Genomic DNA, 13,364 nt, shown 5'->3' with positions numbered 1-13,364 from the left:
TATATATCTCATTATCATCATCATTCAACATGATTTAACGTCCATTTTCCATACTGGCAAGGGTTGGACACTTTGACAGGAGCTGGCAAGACCAGGAGCTACACTAGGTTCCAGTCTGATCTGGCAAAGTTTCTACAGCTGGATGCCCTTCCTAATGCCAACCATTTTACAGAGTCTACTGCATATTTTCTACATAGCACCACCACTTTTTATGTGGCCCCATCCCTCGTGCGTTTTGGGTGTTAGATGAAATGCAAGTGGGGAAAGGTCTAACCTAATCCATGCCAACAGGAAAAGCAGATATAAAATGATGACGACGATGCAAGTTGAGCCATAGACAGTCAGCTTCACCTGCTACAAATAGCAGCTAAATTATTCCTCAAATCATACCTTACTGTCTTTAAAAATAGAACATATTGAATAATATCAACTCTCAATAAACAGTGTCTGAATAAAAGACTGCGCCCACAAAAATCAGAAGTCTACTCAATCAGGACAAAACAACATGTCCCACGCATCACCACACATCACTCCTTACAAACTTCTATTTGAATGTCTTTTGTAACATTTCCTACGAAAAGGAACACTCAACATCACTGATGCTAAGAAGCATAGAAATAATTATGAGAAGCTGCTGAATGAGGAAGATGTATGACTTGGGTCGACTCCCTAATCAAAAGCACCATGAAGAATGTGAAGATAGGAAAAGCAGTAACACAATCAGCAAATAGGTGCTGCTAAGATGCTTACAATATTTACATATGTACAAGTCTCTCACACAGATGTGATGTGTCGTGTGCATCATCACCATAATTGCATGTCCATTTTCCATGGTTTGACAGGAGCTGCACCAAGTCCTGTGTTTTGGGATGGTTTCTATAGCTGGATGCCCTTCTTAATGCCACCCACTTTACAGAGTGGCCTGGATGCTTTTTAAATGGCACCAGCTCTGGCAGGGTCACCAGGTAACTCACAAAACAAAGATTCTTGAGTGGGTGTATTGGAGGAGGTTGTCTTGTGCCAGGTGAAGAGAGGTTAGAGTGTGACAGGATAGAAACAGGTGTCTTGCTGTAGAGGCGATACATGGTTACCGAAGTCAGTAGGAAAGAGAAAGAGACAGACAGTGATCAAGGACGAGACAGAGCGAGAGGGTGAGAGTGCAAAAGAGAGATGATGGCGACGTGCCAGGGTCTGCAGCTTCCACGAGTACCCTCCACTTTCAGCGATTGGCACTTCTTTAAGCAACTGTCCTCATTCATATACAACATATGACCAAACCAGTAGTCTTCACTCTTGCATCCTACGACCGCGACTCCACTGCCCTGTCCACAGGGCCATTCCGTCTCCACGTTAATAATATACTCTATTAATATTATTCTATTTGTTGGGTGTTATTGAATTCAATCTCTACGGGTGTAAATCTTTTATTGAACTTTCGAAATTTCGCAGAGCTTCTCCACCTTCAAGAAAATTGTAGCTACATTAGTCCCTAAAAAAAAGTGGGAGGCGGAAAGGAACACGACTGGATCACATCTGAGTCTTTTTTCTGCTCGATAAGGACTGACCTGGGGTTGCATGACAAGTCCAACAGTGATGGATTTTCTTTACACATAAGAACACAATTGGTGGGCAGGAAATACTAATAAACGCCAAATCATTAATAACGGCCGATTATAACATAATGTTCCCTTTTTGGCTACAATGACATTTTAAAAAATGTTTTCATGGTTGCTTTTGTTAATGTACACAATGTCTCTATCAAAAAGAAAATTGTCTTTATACTGTTGTATTTAAGTATTCGATTCTGATAACGGCGAAAGTAAAGACTACGCAAACCCGGTGATTAGGGATTTTGTTTGGCCGAAAACGGGTGGTGCACGTATTCTTTACCTCTGCCACTTATGATGAAGTATTTTGTGTCTAATGATGAGAAATCCGTGGAGATTTAAAACAGTTTTTCCCTCCGGCCTCGTGGAGAGAGGACTCGCTTTCCTTCGTTTTTCAGAATTCCTATTTTATCGAAAGTAATTGCGATTCTAGGACTCGTTTCTTTTTTCTTTTATTTTAAATTCAGTTTTTCTCATTTTCCCGTTTATTTGTCACAAACGTGGGACTTAAATAATGAAATTAGTGATGCAGAGCAGCGCTAATTATTAATCAATCAAGTTCTAATACAATACAGTTAATTACTTACAAATTAATCAATCTGGACATAATATTATAAGACAGTTAACTACTTACGAGTCCGTCGATCTGGACATAATCGATCACGCTTTCTTTCGCAGACTTTCTGGTCGCCATTTTTGCGGTGGAGAAAGGCGGAAGAAGCGATGGATTGTGGGAGCGGAAGTTGGAAAATGTGTCGTCTGCCTTCCCACGTGTTATGAAAATGTCGTCTGACTTATAGTCTTTCCGTAACGTGAAGTCTTTCTGTTATGCATTTTGAATGGAAAACATGAGGTTGCTTCCAAAGAACTGCTTGAATGTTTTTCGAAAAGATGAATACTTTCCCTATAATGACGGGTTCTGCTCCTAAACACTGTATACAATCATTTTATTAGTATTATTATTATTATTGGCAGAAACGTTAGCACGCCGGGGGCGAGATGCTGAGCTGTGAAGTTAATAGGTGAGTTTATGTTGAACTGTTTATTGACTTGTTGCCATTGTTTTTTGAATTGTTGCCAAAGTTGTTAATTCGTTAATTGTTGTTTTGTTTCCCATTGTGAGAAAATGGAGGAGGAGCCGGAGGCAGGCCCAAGTTATGCGGCCTGCCTCCGGGCAGAAGACTAGACGAGCGAGAGTTGGGGGTCCGCGAGATAAAAGTGTAGCCTAGAACGATGAAGGCGAGTGAGAAATTACTCACAAAGGAAGGAAACATTTTGAAGCTGACACCGCCTGAAGAGCGATCGGCCAACGTGACAAAAAGAAAGGTTATATTTAAAACCATGAAGGCAGCCACGAGAAATATAGAAATAGCACCAAGAGAGGCCATAGAGGAATGTGTTAAGAATATAAAAAGATTCACAACATACATTACGAGAGGGAGAAGATACGCTACTGTGGAGGTGCAGTTCACAACGGAGGAGGAAGCAATAAAGCACTGCACAAAGGAATGGGTGCTCGTAGTGTGAAAAACGTGTGGGTTAAGGTGCCACCCGAATTGAAAGAGGAATGGCTGATGACAGCCATAATATGTAGTACGAAGGACGGGATGATACTGAAGGCAGCAAGGACCCAGAAGGTAGATTGCTGGGGATGTGGGATCGAATTGACGATTCAGGCAACGACGGAGGACTTGAACAGTGTGGTGAAGGAGATTGTGCTGTCGGAAAATGTGAGACTGAGAGTTACTGTGGAGGGTAGGCGGCCAGTGTGTTTCACATGTGGAGAAAGGGGCCACATGAAGGAGGAGTAGGAGTATGGTATTATGTAACGTACCCACAAAATGTTGAAACAGAAAAAAATAATCAAGTTACACTCAATAGTAAGAGTGAAGGGGCCTTCATACGTCTACGCAGAGGATATGAAGGCAATATTGATAGAAGAAGAGAACTACAGAAAATTGAAAGAGATGTGTGGAGATAACATTGACCCACCAGGGGTGGAGGTGGAATTCAAAGAGTTTCCACCAGTGGTGGATTTGAGAGATATCGAACCACTGATGAAGTTTTACTAAAGACAAAAAAAAAGTATGAAATTAAAGGGAAAAAAAAGAACAATTGTAAATAATACATATAACGGTTCAAATGGTACTGCATGGGAGTGGGGCCCATGCGTCCATTTTCATTCGTTTTATGATTTTTATCCCCACTGTAGTCTTGTCTGTACTTGTGGTGTCCCCATCTATGTTTAGGGCTTTATTCCTAATAAATAAATCGGTATTTCGTCTGTCTTTACGTTCTGAGTTCAAATTCCGCCGAGGTGGACTTTGCTTTTCATCCTTTCGGGGGTACTGGGATCAATCTAATCAACTGGCCCCCTCCCTCAAAATTTCGGGTCTTGTGCCTAGAGTAGAAAAGAATTATTATTATTATTGACAGAATCGTTAGTGCGTCGGAAAAAATGCTCATCAATATTTCTTTAAGTTCTTAGTTCAAATTTTGCTGAGCTCATCTTGTCCTTTCGGGATCGATGAAATAAGGTCAATTAAGACGATTGCAATGAAAGCAAAAAAACGCAGAAGACGGGGTCAAAAGGGGAATTTCCAAGGTTCCGACACCCCCACACACACACACCCTCCGTTTTCCGCAGAAAAAAATGCATTTCCAATAGCTTACGAGGTCACCTAAGACGATTGCACCCAAAAAAGCCACAGAAGAAAAAAATTATTTACTACCGAAATCGAGTCTGTTGTGAAACTATAAATTTACCAAAATGGTAAACAGAAAGTACCAGCTGAGCGCTGGAGTCGATGTAATTGACTAAATACATTCCCCTAAAATCGCTGGCTTTGGGACAAAATTTGAAACCATTTTTGTCTTTCTTTTTTCACTTTTGTTTCAATTTCTTGTTGAGTGTCTTCTCGACACACTACTTCTAATGAAAATAAGAAGAGTAATATATATAACAGTGACAATAAAATACTCTGAAATAAAGGAACTAGGGATAGATGAGTGGTTGGTGAGAGAGTTGTACAAGCCATGTACAGGGACGCTGTCAGTAAGGTGAGGGTGGCAACAAGTATAGTGAAGAATTCCAGGTAGAAGTAGTGCTTCACCAAGGATCAGTTCTCAGCCCCTCTTATTCACCAAAGTCCTCCAGGCAATCACAGAAGAATTCAAGACAGACTGCCTCTGGGAGCTCCTCTATGCTAATGACCTTGCTCTAATAGCTGAGTCACTACCTGAACTAGAGAAGTTTCAGGTGTGGAAGCAAGGTCTAAAATTGAAGGGCCTTAGAGTCAACATAGCAAAAACCTAAGTCTTAATAAATAGGAAGGTAGACAAATCACAAACCCCTTCAGGTAGATGGCCCTGCTCGATCTGTAGAAAGGGTGTAGGTAGAAACTCCATAAGATGTACCTGGTATAAGCTATGGACATGAGGTGCAGCAATATCAAAGGAAGGCTAACTGGAAGATAGTTTTTGTGTGTGGCAAATGTGCACAGGTGCAATAAACACTGAAAATGTGCAGAAAACAGCTTCCGTCACATGCTAGGGGGAAAAAAATAGAAGTAGTTGATAGCTTCTGTTACCTAGATGACCAAGTCTGTAATGGGGGTAGATGCTCTGAGAGCATTGCCATTAGAATAAGAATAGCCTGAGCAAAGTTCAGGGAACTCCTACCTCTGCTAGTAACAAAGAGTCTCTCGCTCAGGGTGAAAGGTAGACTGTATGACGCATGTATGCAAACAGTCATGCTACATGGCAGTGAAACATGGGCTGTGACTGTTGAGGACATGTGTAAGCTTGCAAGAAATGAAGCTAGTATGCTTCACTGGATGTGTAATTTCAGTGTGCATATACAACAGAGTGTAAGTACCCTGAGAAAAAAGTTTGACATAAGAAGCATCAAATCTGGTGTGCAAGAGAGACGATTGTGCTGGTATGGTCATGTGTTACATATGGATGAGGACAGCTGTGTGAAGTGTCACACCTTAACAGTGGAGGGAACCTGTGGAAGAGGTAGACCCAGGAAGACATGGGAAGCGGTGGTGAAATACAACCTTCAAATGTTGGGCCTCAGAGTCAATGATAAGCAGCCAAGACCCTTGGCGATATGCTGTGCTTGAGAAGACCTGGCAAGCCAAGTGAGATCGTAGCTGTGGCCAATGCTAGTATTGCATAACTGGCCCATTTAAAAGCACTCTTCAATCGTCGGGAAATATGTTGTGTTTGAGAAGACCTGTTGAACTGAATGAAATTGTAGTTGTAGCCAATGCCAGTGCAATGTAAAAAAGCACCACTTGAGCATGGCTGATACCAGTGCTGCCTGACTGGCTCCTATGCTGGAGGCACATAAAAAGCACCATCAGAGTGTAGTCAGTGCCAGTGGCACACAAAATGCACACACTACACTCTCAGAGTGGTTGGCACTAGGAAGGGCATCCAGCTGTAGAAACCTTGCCAGATCAGATTGGAGCCTGGTGCAGCCTCCTGGCATGCCAGTTCTTAGTCAAACTGTCCAACCCATGCCAGCATAGAAAGCAGACATTAAATGACGATGATGAGGAAAGTATATACGAGGGATATGAGTCTGTCAGACCCAGTTCAATCTGAGATGGGTATCTTAGTAATAATACTAACTGCAAACATATTTCAAAGGAGCCTAATTGGAAAGGATACAACTGTAAAATATCTAGTGACTGTCAATCTGTCACACAATGGTATTTTTTTCTTCTTGTTACCATTGTCAGAGTTGATGCTATACAAATCATGATGTGAGATTAAGCTGGTTGCACATACTAACTGAGCACTCCACAGACACGTGTACCCTTATGTAGTTCTCAGGGAGATTCAGTGTGGTACAGAGTGTAACAAGGCTGGCCCTTCATAATGCAGGTACAAATCCCTTTTGCTAGCTGAGGGAACTGGAGCAACATGAAATAAAGTGTCTTGCTGAAGGACATAACCAGGAATCAGACTCACAACCTTACAATTGTGAGTCGAATACAGTAACCACTAAGGCACCTTCATAGTTGTAAACGTTTAACAACAGATTTTATTAAGGGAAAGATGAGCATGAAGGCATGAATTATCAAATGCTCCCTGGTAGCAAAATTAGGATGTAAGGACCAACTCAGGTGAATTTGCTTGGCCATTAGTTACCTGGAAGTTGTGAGACTGTCAAAAAGTTTTGAAGCTTTTTTCTTGATTTGCTTGGTGAGAGCTGAGACATTTCTTACTTGAATGCCATCAGAATTCTGCAAAGCTTTTGGCACTAACCTGCTTAACTAGTGAAAATGAGCACAAATCTCAAACACATCTGAAATGATGTGTTTGACGGGTGGGGCATGATTTTCTGAAAGGTGATTGGTCAACAAATAGAACACCCACATGATACATGCATACCTCAATTGTAATTCACTCATGCAGCCATCTGGTTCGCCAGTCCTCAGTCAAATCGTCCAACCCATGCTAGCATGGAAAGCGGACGTTAAACAACGATGATGATGAGGATATATATATATATATATATATATATATATATATATATATAGTGCGTGTGTGTGTGTGTTTATTTGATAAAAAATAAATAAATAAAATGACCATCCCGAAATACAACAATATCTGTTTGAACACACGACTTCACATCAGGAATCTTGCAAAACAAATTCATAAACATTCTGTATACGTCTCTGAAATATTTATTTGCTTCCCCTATTCTCCACTTACTCAAACTCTGCATGATTTCACATTCCATTGTCCATAATTCTTTATTTCATTCTTCCTTCTGCTTGTGATTCCAAATGAACAATTTAACCAAATATTATTTTGTAACAACTACATGCTATATTTTAGCAATCAGTTATAGATATTCTCAGCTAATGTACAAAATTTAAGATCTTTCTGTTAACTCCTATGCTTCTCCAATAGCCACATTTATTTATTTATATTTTTTATAGGAAAGTCCTAAACAAAGTGAGCATTCACTTAGAATAAAAGACTTTGAAGGAGAAATTGAAATGAATGGAATGAACCTAGTTTATATTTGAAAGAGTTAAGGTCCTAAGAAGGGGGAAAATAATGAGATGGAAGAGAGTCCTAAAGTCTGGCAGTTTGAGGAAAAAATCTATGCCTGGAAAAAGATTTCCTTATTCACGGAAGCACAACAGCATTTGGTTGAAGATGCTGTGAGTTTGAAATCAGCAAAAGAGGGCGCAAAGTGATCTGGAATTAAAGAGAAAATCAATCAGAGCTGTGACAATAACATATGTTGATGTGACAAGAGTTGCAAAGTTGAAGAGTGGAAGCAATAACAATTCTACCAGATGACCATGTTAAAGAGGTACATTCAACCATTCTTTTACAGACTGTGTATATAAGTACCAGAGATGATTCACCTACCCAAATATGACAACAGTATTCCATACAAGGACAAATTCTGGACTTGTAAAGATACAAAATGGCCTCGGATGTGAGCTAGTCCTTTGACCAATACAGTGACCCAATTTTATGGGAAGCAGACCAACCAACTGATTGTAAGAACCCCAAGAAAGTTCAGGTGAGAAAGTAAAACCAAGCAGACTCGAAGAAGACCTTTCCCCAACTGGTTTGATTGTCTCATCATGTGATACCTCACACCTGTAATTCATGTAAATGAGAGAAAGATAGGGGTCATGTTTCCTACTGAAAGACAAGTTTGGTCTTGCCAAGGTTGAAAGCTACTAGCCATTTCTCACCCCACTTTTTAATAGCCTGCAGATCCACCCCCAAGACTAGTACCAAATTCCAGCCGTGTCAAGTGAAAGCGATTTCCAAAAAAGCCAAAATAATGTCATCATCAGTGTAAACATTGATGGATTGAAGAACATTGGCAGAATGGATCATTCATCTAAAAAGAGTAATGGAATTGGATCTATAGAGCTTTGGGACAAAAAAACGCCAGCATTGATGATGGCATGCTCAGAAGTAATGTTGTCCAGAGTGACACACAACAACCAGAAAGAAATGTAGTGACAACATCAAAGACCTTTCCACTTATGCCAAAGGTAGAGAGTTTATGGAGAAGACCAGCATGAAACGCTTTGTCTATATCAAATGCTACTTGATACATCCATAAATCAGTGAATTTGAAATTTTGAAAAAATTGCAATGTCTGTGTGTGTGTGTGTGTGTGTGTGTGTGTGTGTGTGTGTGCTCACCGTTTCCGTTTACACACATCAGATTCAAATAGAATCGTAATTTACACACTCTGAAAGGTGTCTGTAACAAATTTCACCCACGGAAGAATCTTTTTCACAACAAATTGTATTATAAACGAAATCTACCTCATCTGAAGCTGATTTCTAGAAAATTTCCTGAAAAAATATCTATTTTCAAGAACATAGGGAAACAAAATTAAGGGTTGGTACACTTGGGGAGACGCCCATGTTCCGATCACTGCAGGGCAAGGGCTTCAGTATGTTCACTCGACCGAAGGTCTGACGTGGGGGCTGTGAATTTGAGCTCGACATTCATACTGTGCTAATGAGCCTTCTCTCTGACGTTGGCTTGGCAGAGGTGTGCAATCTTTATACTCCTATACAGGAGTAGTTAAGTCGATTACATCGACGACATCCCCCCCCCCAGTGCTCAACTGGTACTTATATACACACTCTGTGAAAGAATGGTTGAATGTACCTCTTTAGCATGGTCATCTGGTAGAATTGTTATTACGTCAGGCAAAATACATAGCGGAAGTACTTCCGGCTCTTTATGTTTTGAGTTCAAATTCTGTCCATTTTAACTGTACTTTTCGTCCTTCCGAGGGTGATAAAAAAAAAGTACCGTTTAAGCACTGGAATCCATGTAACGGACTACACCCTAGATCCTTAACGTTGCTGGCTTTGCTGTCAGAATTCGAAACAATTATTTGACTGATACTAATCCGTTGCGGGTGACGACCTCAATTGTGTGCATCGGTGAAACGTTTAAACATGGCGGCGGAGGAAGATGTTATGGGCTTTTATAGTTATTACGATCCAATGCCGACAAAAAACAGTTTCGCCCATATTTTCAGCAATGCGAATTTCGCTAACAACGGAACTCGTGATGCTTCGTCCCAAGACAAAGATTTATTGAAACAGGCATTAATAAGGCTTGGATTTCTGGCAGATAATATCACTGAATACACTGATATGTCAACCAGTGAAATATCAAAGTTTGATGAAGTGTTTCAGGATCGTGACGTGGATTGCTTTGTTTGTGCATTTCTAAGTTATATGCACCCAGGAAATTATATCCGAACATACGACAGTGTTATATCGTTAAATGAAATACTTAGAAAAGTGCCATCTTTAAAAGGTAAACCCAAATTAATTTTTGTAGTAACAACTCCTTGTTCGAAGGACGAAAATGCTATCGAAAAATGCGATGCTGACCGCTTTGGATTTGAAGAAGAGCATACAATTCCACGCACTGCAGATATGCTCATCGTTTGTGCGTCTGACAATAATAGCACAAGAAGCTCATATTTTATGCAATTTTTAAAGCAAGTTCTGGAAGAATATGGTAACACGTATGATATTATGACAATTTTGGCAGCTGTTTCTAACTGTATTAAAGAGGAAACCAGAGGCCGTGAACAAATACCCTATATTATGTCAACGTTAACGAAGCAACTGAAATTTGAACGTAATTAGAATTAAATGAAGTTTATTTTATAGAAGGTGGCGGAAGTAAAGAATACATACACCACCGGTTTTCGGCGTAACCCCTACAACTAACCCTAAACACCTGGTGTACGTATTCTTTACCTTCGCCATAGAGGGTCTGCTAAGATGGAATATGTTTTTCATTTTAATTACTGAGACTTACGGTGACAAAATTCTGATGCTCCACCTTTCACACACACACATGCGTAGCACCAAGATAAAACGTAGTTTGACTTTTGAAACCTAAAACGTAATTTTTTTAATGTATTTTACATGTATGATACATAAAATAGAAAAACCGCATAAAAAATACAAATCCAAAACTTTAATTGTTAAACGGATAAATCTAGTATTTTTCATTTGTTTTAATTGTTAAAATGACGAAAGCTTTATTCAATCTTTTAAATAATCTGTACTAAACAATTCTACTCAATTTTGGTCCTTAGGGAAATCGAGTTATTTGCTGACCGAATAGATTCTTTGATTTAATCAAAACTTATGAAAATATTCATTCTTAATAAAGTCCTACAGATTATGTTAATTGATGTTATATTTTGTCTACGAAAAACAACTTCTTTCGGACATTCGATTCATTAAGGGGGTGGGAGAGTTTTAATTGATTGTCGTGTTTGGATTTGATTGTCTCTTCACAGCAAATATTGCTTTGATTTTCGCTGGTCTCATTACGGAGACATAACCCGACCCCTCTATCGCTGTGTATATCGAAATTTCTGGAAGTTAAAGGGAAACAGAGTTTGTGTGAGATTTGGCTGTTATTTCTAGCATGTGGATAGCTTGCTTGAAGGTTGTAGAATCGGGAAGGGAGAGATGTTTTTTTTTTTTTTAAATTGAAATTTTACAAACAATTTTTGTTCAGAATTATATAATCTCCGTATTTTCTACGTAATTCAACCCCACCCCCCAAAAATTCTGAAAAATGAAGAAATGGGTGGTGGGTGAAGTTGCGATTTTTGCCAATTTTTTTTTCAGAATCGAAATCAAACCCGAAAACGTGTTTCCGTTAAAAAATTTTTTTTTTAAATTAGAAAATAAAGTAGAAGGGGCGGGTTAGGTCTCCGCCATGTGTGCCCTATCTCCGATTGTTTGCTGGTAATTCACAAAAAGGGACCAAAATCCTAAAATGATTACTACTCACACATCTGAGTCTTAAACTGATTTTGAACTTTGGAAATACATGAAATATTCGATACATATCTTTCAAAACGAAGGAAATGGATTTATTGAAATTTGCCTTTGTGTAAATGACGTGAGCTGAGAGAAACTGCTGATTACCAGGAAGTACAGTTTGGCTTATGTGATAAAGTCAATATGTCTTTCAAGACTGGCTCTTCGAAAATGCCTATAAACAAATTAACCGCGGAAGATATAAAGAAATATTTCGATAATTATGTTATGACACAAAAAAAGAGAAGAGTAGCCTACATTTTCAAGGATGGACCGTTCCAAAAAGAAGTAGAAAACATTCGAAATGCCTTAGGAGTACTTGGATTTAATGAAACAGATATCAAAGTACACACATTCGAAGAAATGTGTGAGGTCTCTAAAGAGTTTAATATCAAAGATATTGATTGCATTTTGTGTGTAATTATGAAAAGTGATGAAACGAAGCCTGAATGTGCGGATGTGGCAGAGGTTCACGATTTGCTTTCTTATCTGAAGGCCGATAGATGTTCATCTTTAATCGGAGTACCTAAATTGATTTTTGTGGAAGCATCGCGAGGAAGTAAGATTGATATAAATGTTGATGACCAGCAGAAAGTTAATGCAAACGAGGAACTAGTTTCAAAATATCGACTTGAGGAAGATACGCTGCTTTACTTTTCATCGTGTCCTGATTATTCGTCTTTTAAAAATGAAGATGAAGGGTCGTGGTTTTTTAACATCCTAAGTAAAATTCTGATAAAATATGGCACCACATACGAAATGATGATACTTTTAACAGCTGTTTCTAAGCATGTTGCTGCGAAGAAATTTGAAAGCGATAAGGCGCCTGATTTCAAAGAATGCAAACAAATGCCTTGCATTATGTCGACGTTAACTAAAAAACTCAAGTTTGAGCCTCCAGCTAATCAAATGTAGTTTATTATACATAGAACAGGCTCCTTAAAAGAGAGTAAAGTACTTTTTCATCTTGACAAATTCTATGCTTTTCCCTTTCACACACAAGCATGCAACATTAAGAAGGCGTAAACGTAAATTTTTACATATTTTACTGAAAACTTAAATTGCTAAAAAGATAAATATATTTTCCATTTATTTTTTTTATATGTAATTGTTAAAATGATTATAAGCTTTGTTCGATTCATTAAATATGCTATATTTTTAAATATATATATATATTGATGCATTTGGTGATGGCCATATATATTTTCCGCTACAAACGTGCATTAAATAAACAGAATCATAGAATTGAATGCTTTTTGTTATTCTTCTTCTTCACCGTACTTTACCATCTTAATACCTCTAAACAATCTTTATTTAAGGCCTGAGTCCTTTTCTTTATTCTCGTGCATGATTTGGCAGTTATTTACAGGAATTTCTCGAATACCGTCGAAAATTAGTTTTTATGTCAGATGGTGACCTATAAAACAATATTTACAAAAATTGGGATGAATATAATGCAATTTGGTTTTCGGAAGATTTCTTTGAATATAAATCTGAGAGAAGTGTGTTATATCATTTATTTACACTTCTGATGTTTGACCAAGATATCAAATTGATCGAAACATACAACGTATATAAAACACCCGAAGTAACTATAAACGTGTGTCGTCCACCTCATTCGAATTTGTTTCCTCGTAATTTTCATAAAAATGGATATTTTTAAATGGTGAAAATTGCAATTATACTGAACTTTAATGCAAAAAAAAAAAAAAGTGCTCGGCGGGTACTAATTCTTACATAACTTCAAATTTCATTTTGCAACATAAGTGTGTCACAGTGACCATCCGCCATTTTTTCTCTCTCTTTTCGTAAACTAACGAATCTGAAAGATTTTTGCAGAAAATTTTATTTAAAAATATCCGTTTTTCTGACACTTATGAGA

The 13,364-nt window shown here is 38.5% G+C and overlaps 2 protein-coding genes across 2 annotated transcripts in view; one reads left to right on the top strand and one right to left on the bottom strand.

The window, feature by feature from the left end:
* The window catches only part of LOC106872242 (eukaryotic translation initiation factor 3 subunit H), a 10,664-nt gene extending 8,308 nt beyond the window's left edge, over nucleotides 1-2,356 (bottom strand). Inside the window, exon 1 of the mRNA XM_014919153.2 lies at nucleotides 2,242-2,356. Coding sequence (XP_014774639.1) covers nucleotides 2,242-2,301 — 60 coding nt within the window. The 5' untranslated portion in view covers nucleotides 2,302-2,356. The remainder of the gene's footprint in view (nucleotides 1-2,241) is intronic.
* A 6,914-nt stretch (nucleotides 2,357-9,270) lies between these two features.
* LOC106872243 (caspase-6) lies at nucleotides 9,271-12,732 on the top strand. The gene has a single exon (XM_014919155.2). The coding sequence runs from the start codon at nucleotides 9,581-9,583 to the stop codon at nucleotides 10,283-10,285; it is 705 nt and encodes a 234-aa protein (XP_014774641.2). The 5' UTR covers nucleotides 9,271-9,580; the 3' UTR covers nucleotides 10,286-12,732.
* Nucleotides 12,733-13,364: the final 632 nt, after the last annotated feature.

This window comes from Octopus bimaculoides, chromosome 7 (assembly GCF_001194135.2).
Source record: "Octopus bimaculoides isolate UCB-OBI-ISO-001 chromosome 7, ASM119413v2, whole genome shotgun sequence".
Lineage (NCBI taxonomy): Eukaryota > Metazoa > Mollusca > Cephalopoda > Octopoda > Octopodidae > Octopus > Octopus bimaculoides.
This window is presented reverse-complemented; position numbering and strand designations above follow the sequence as displayed.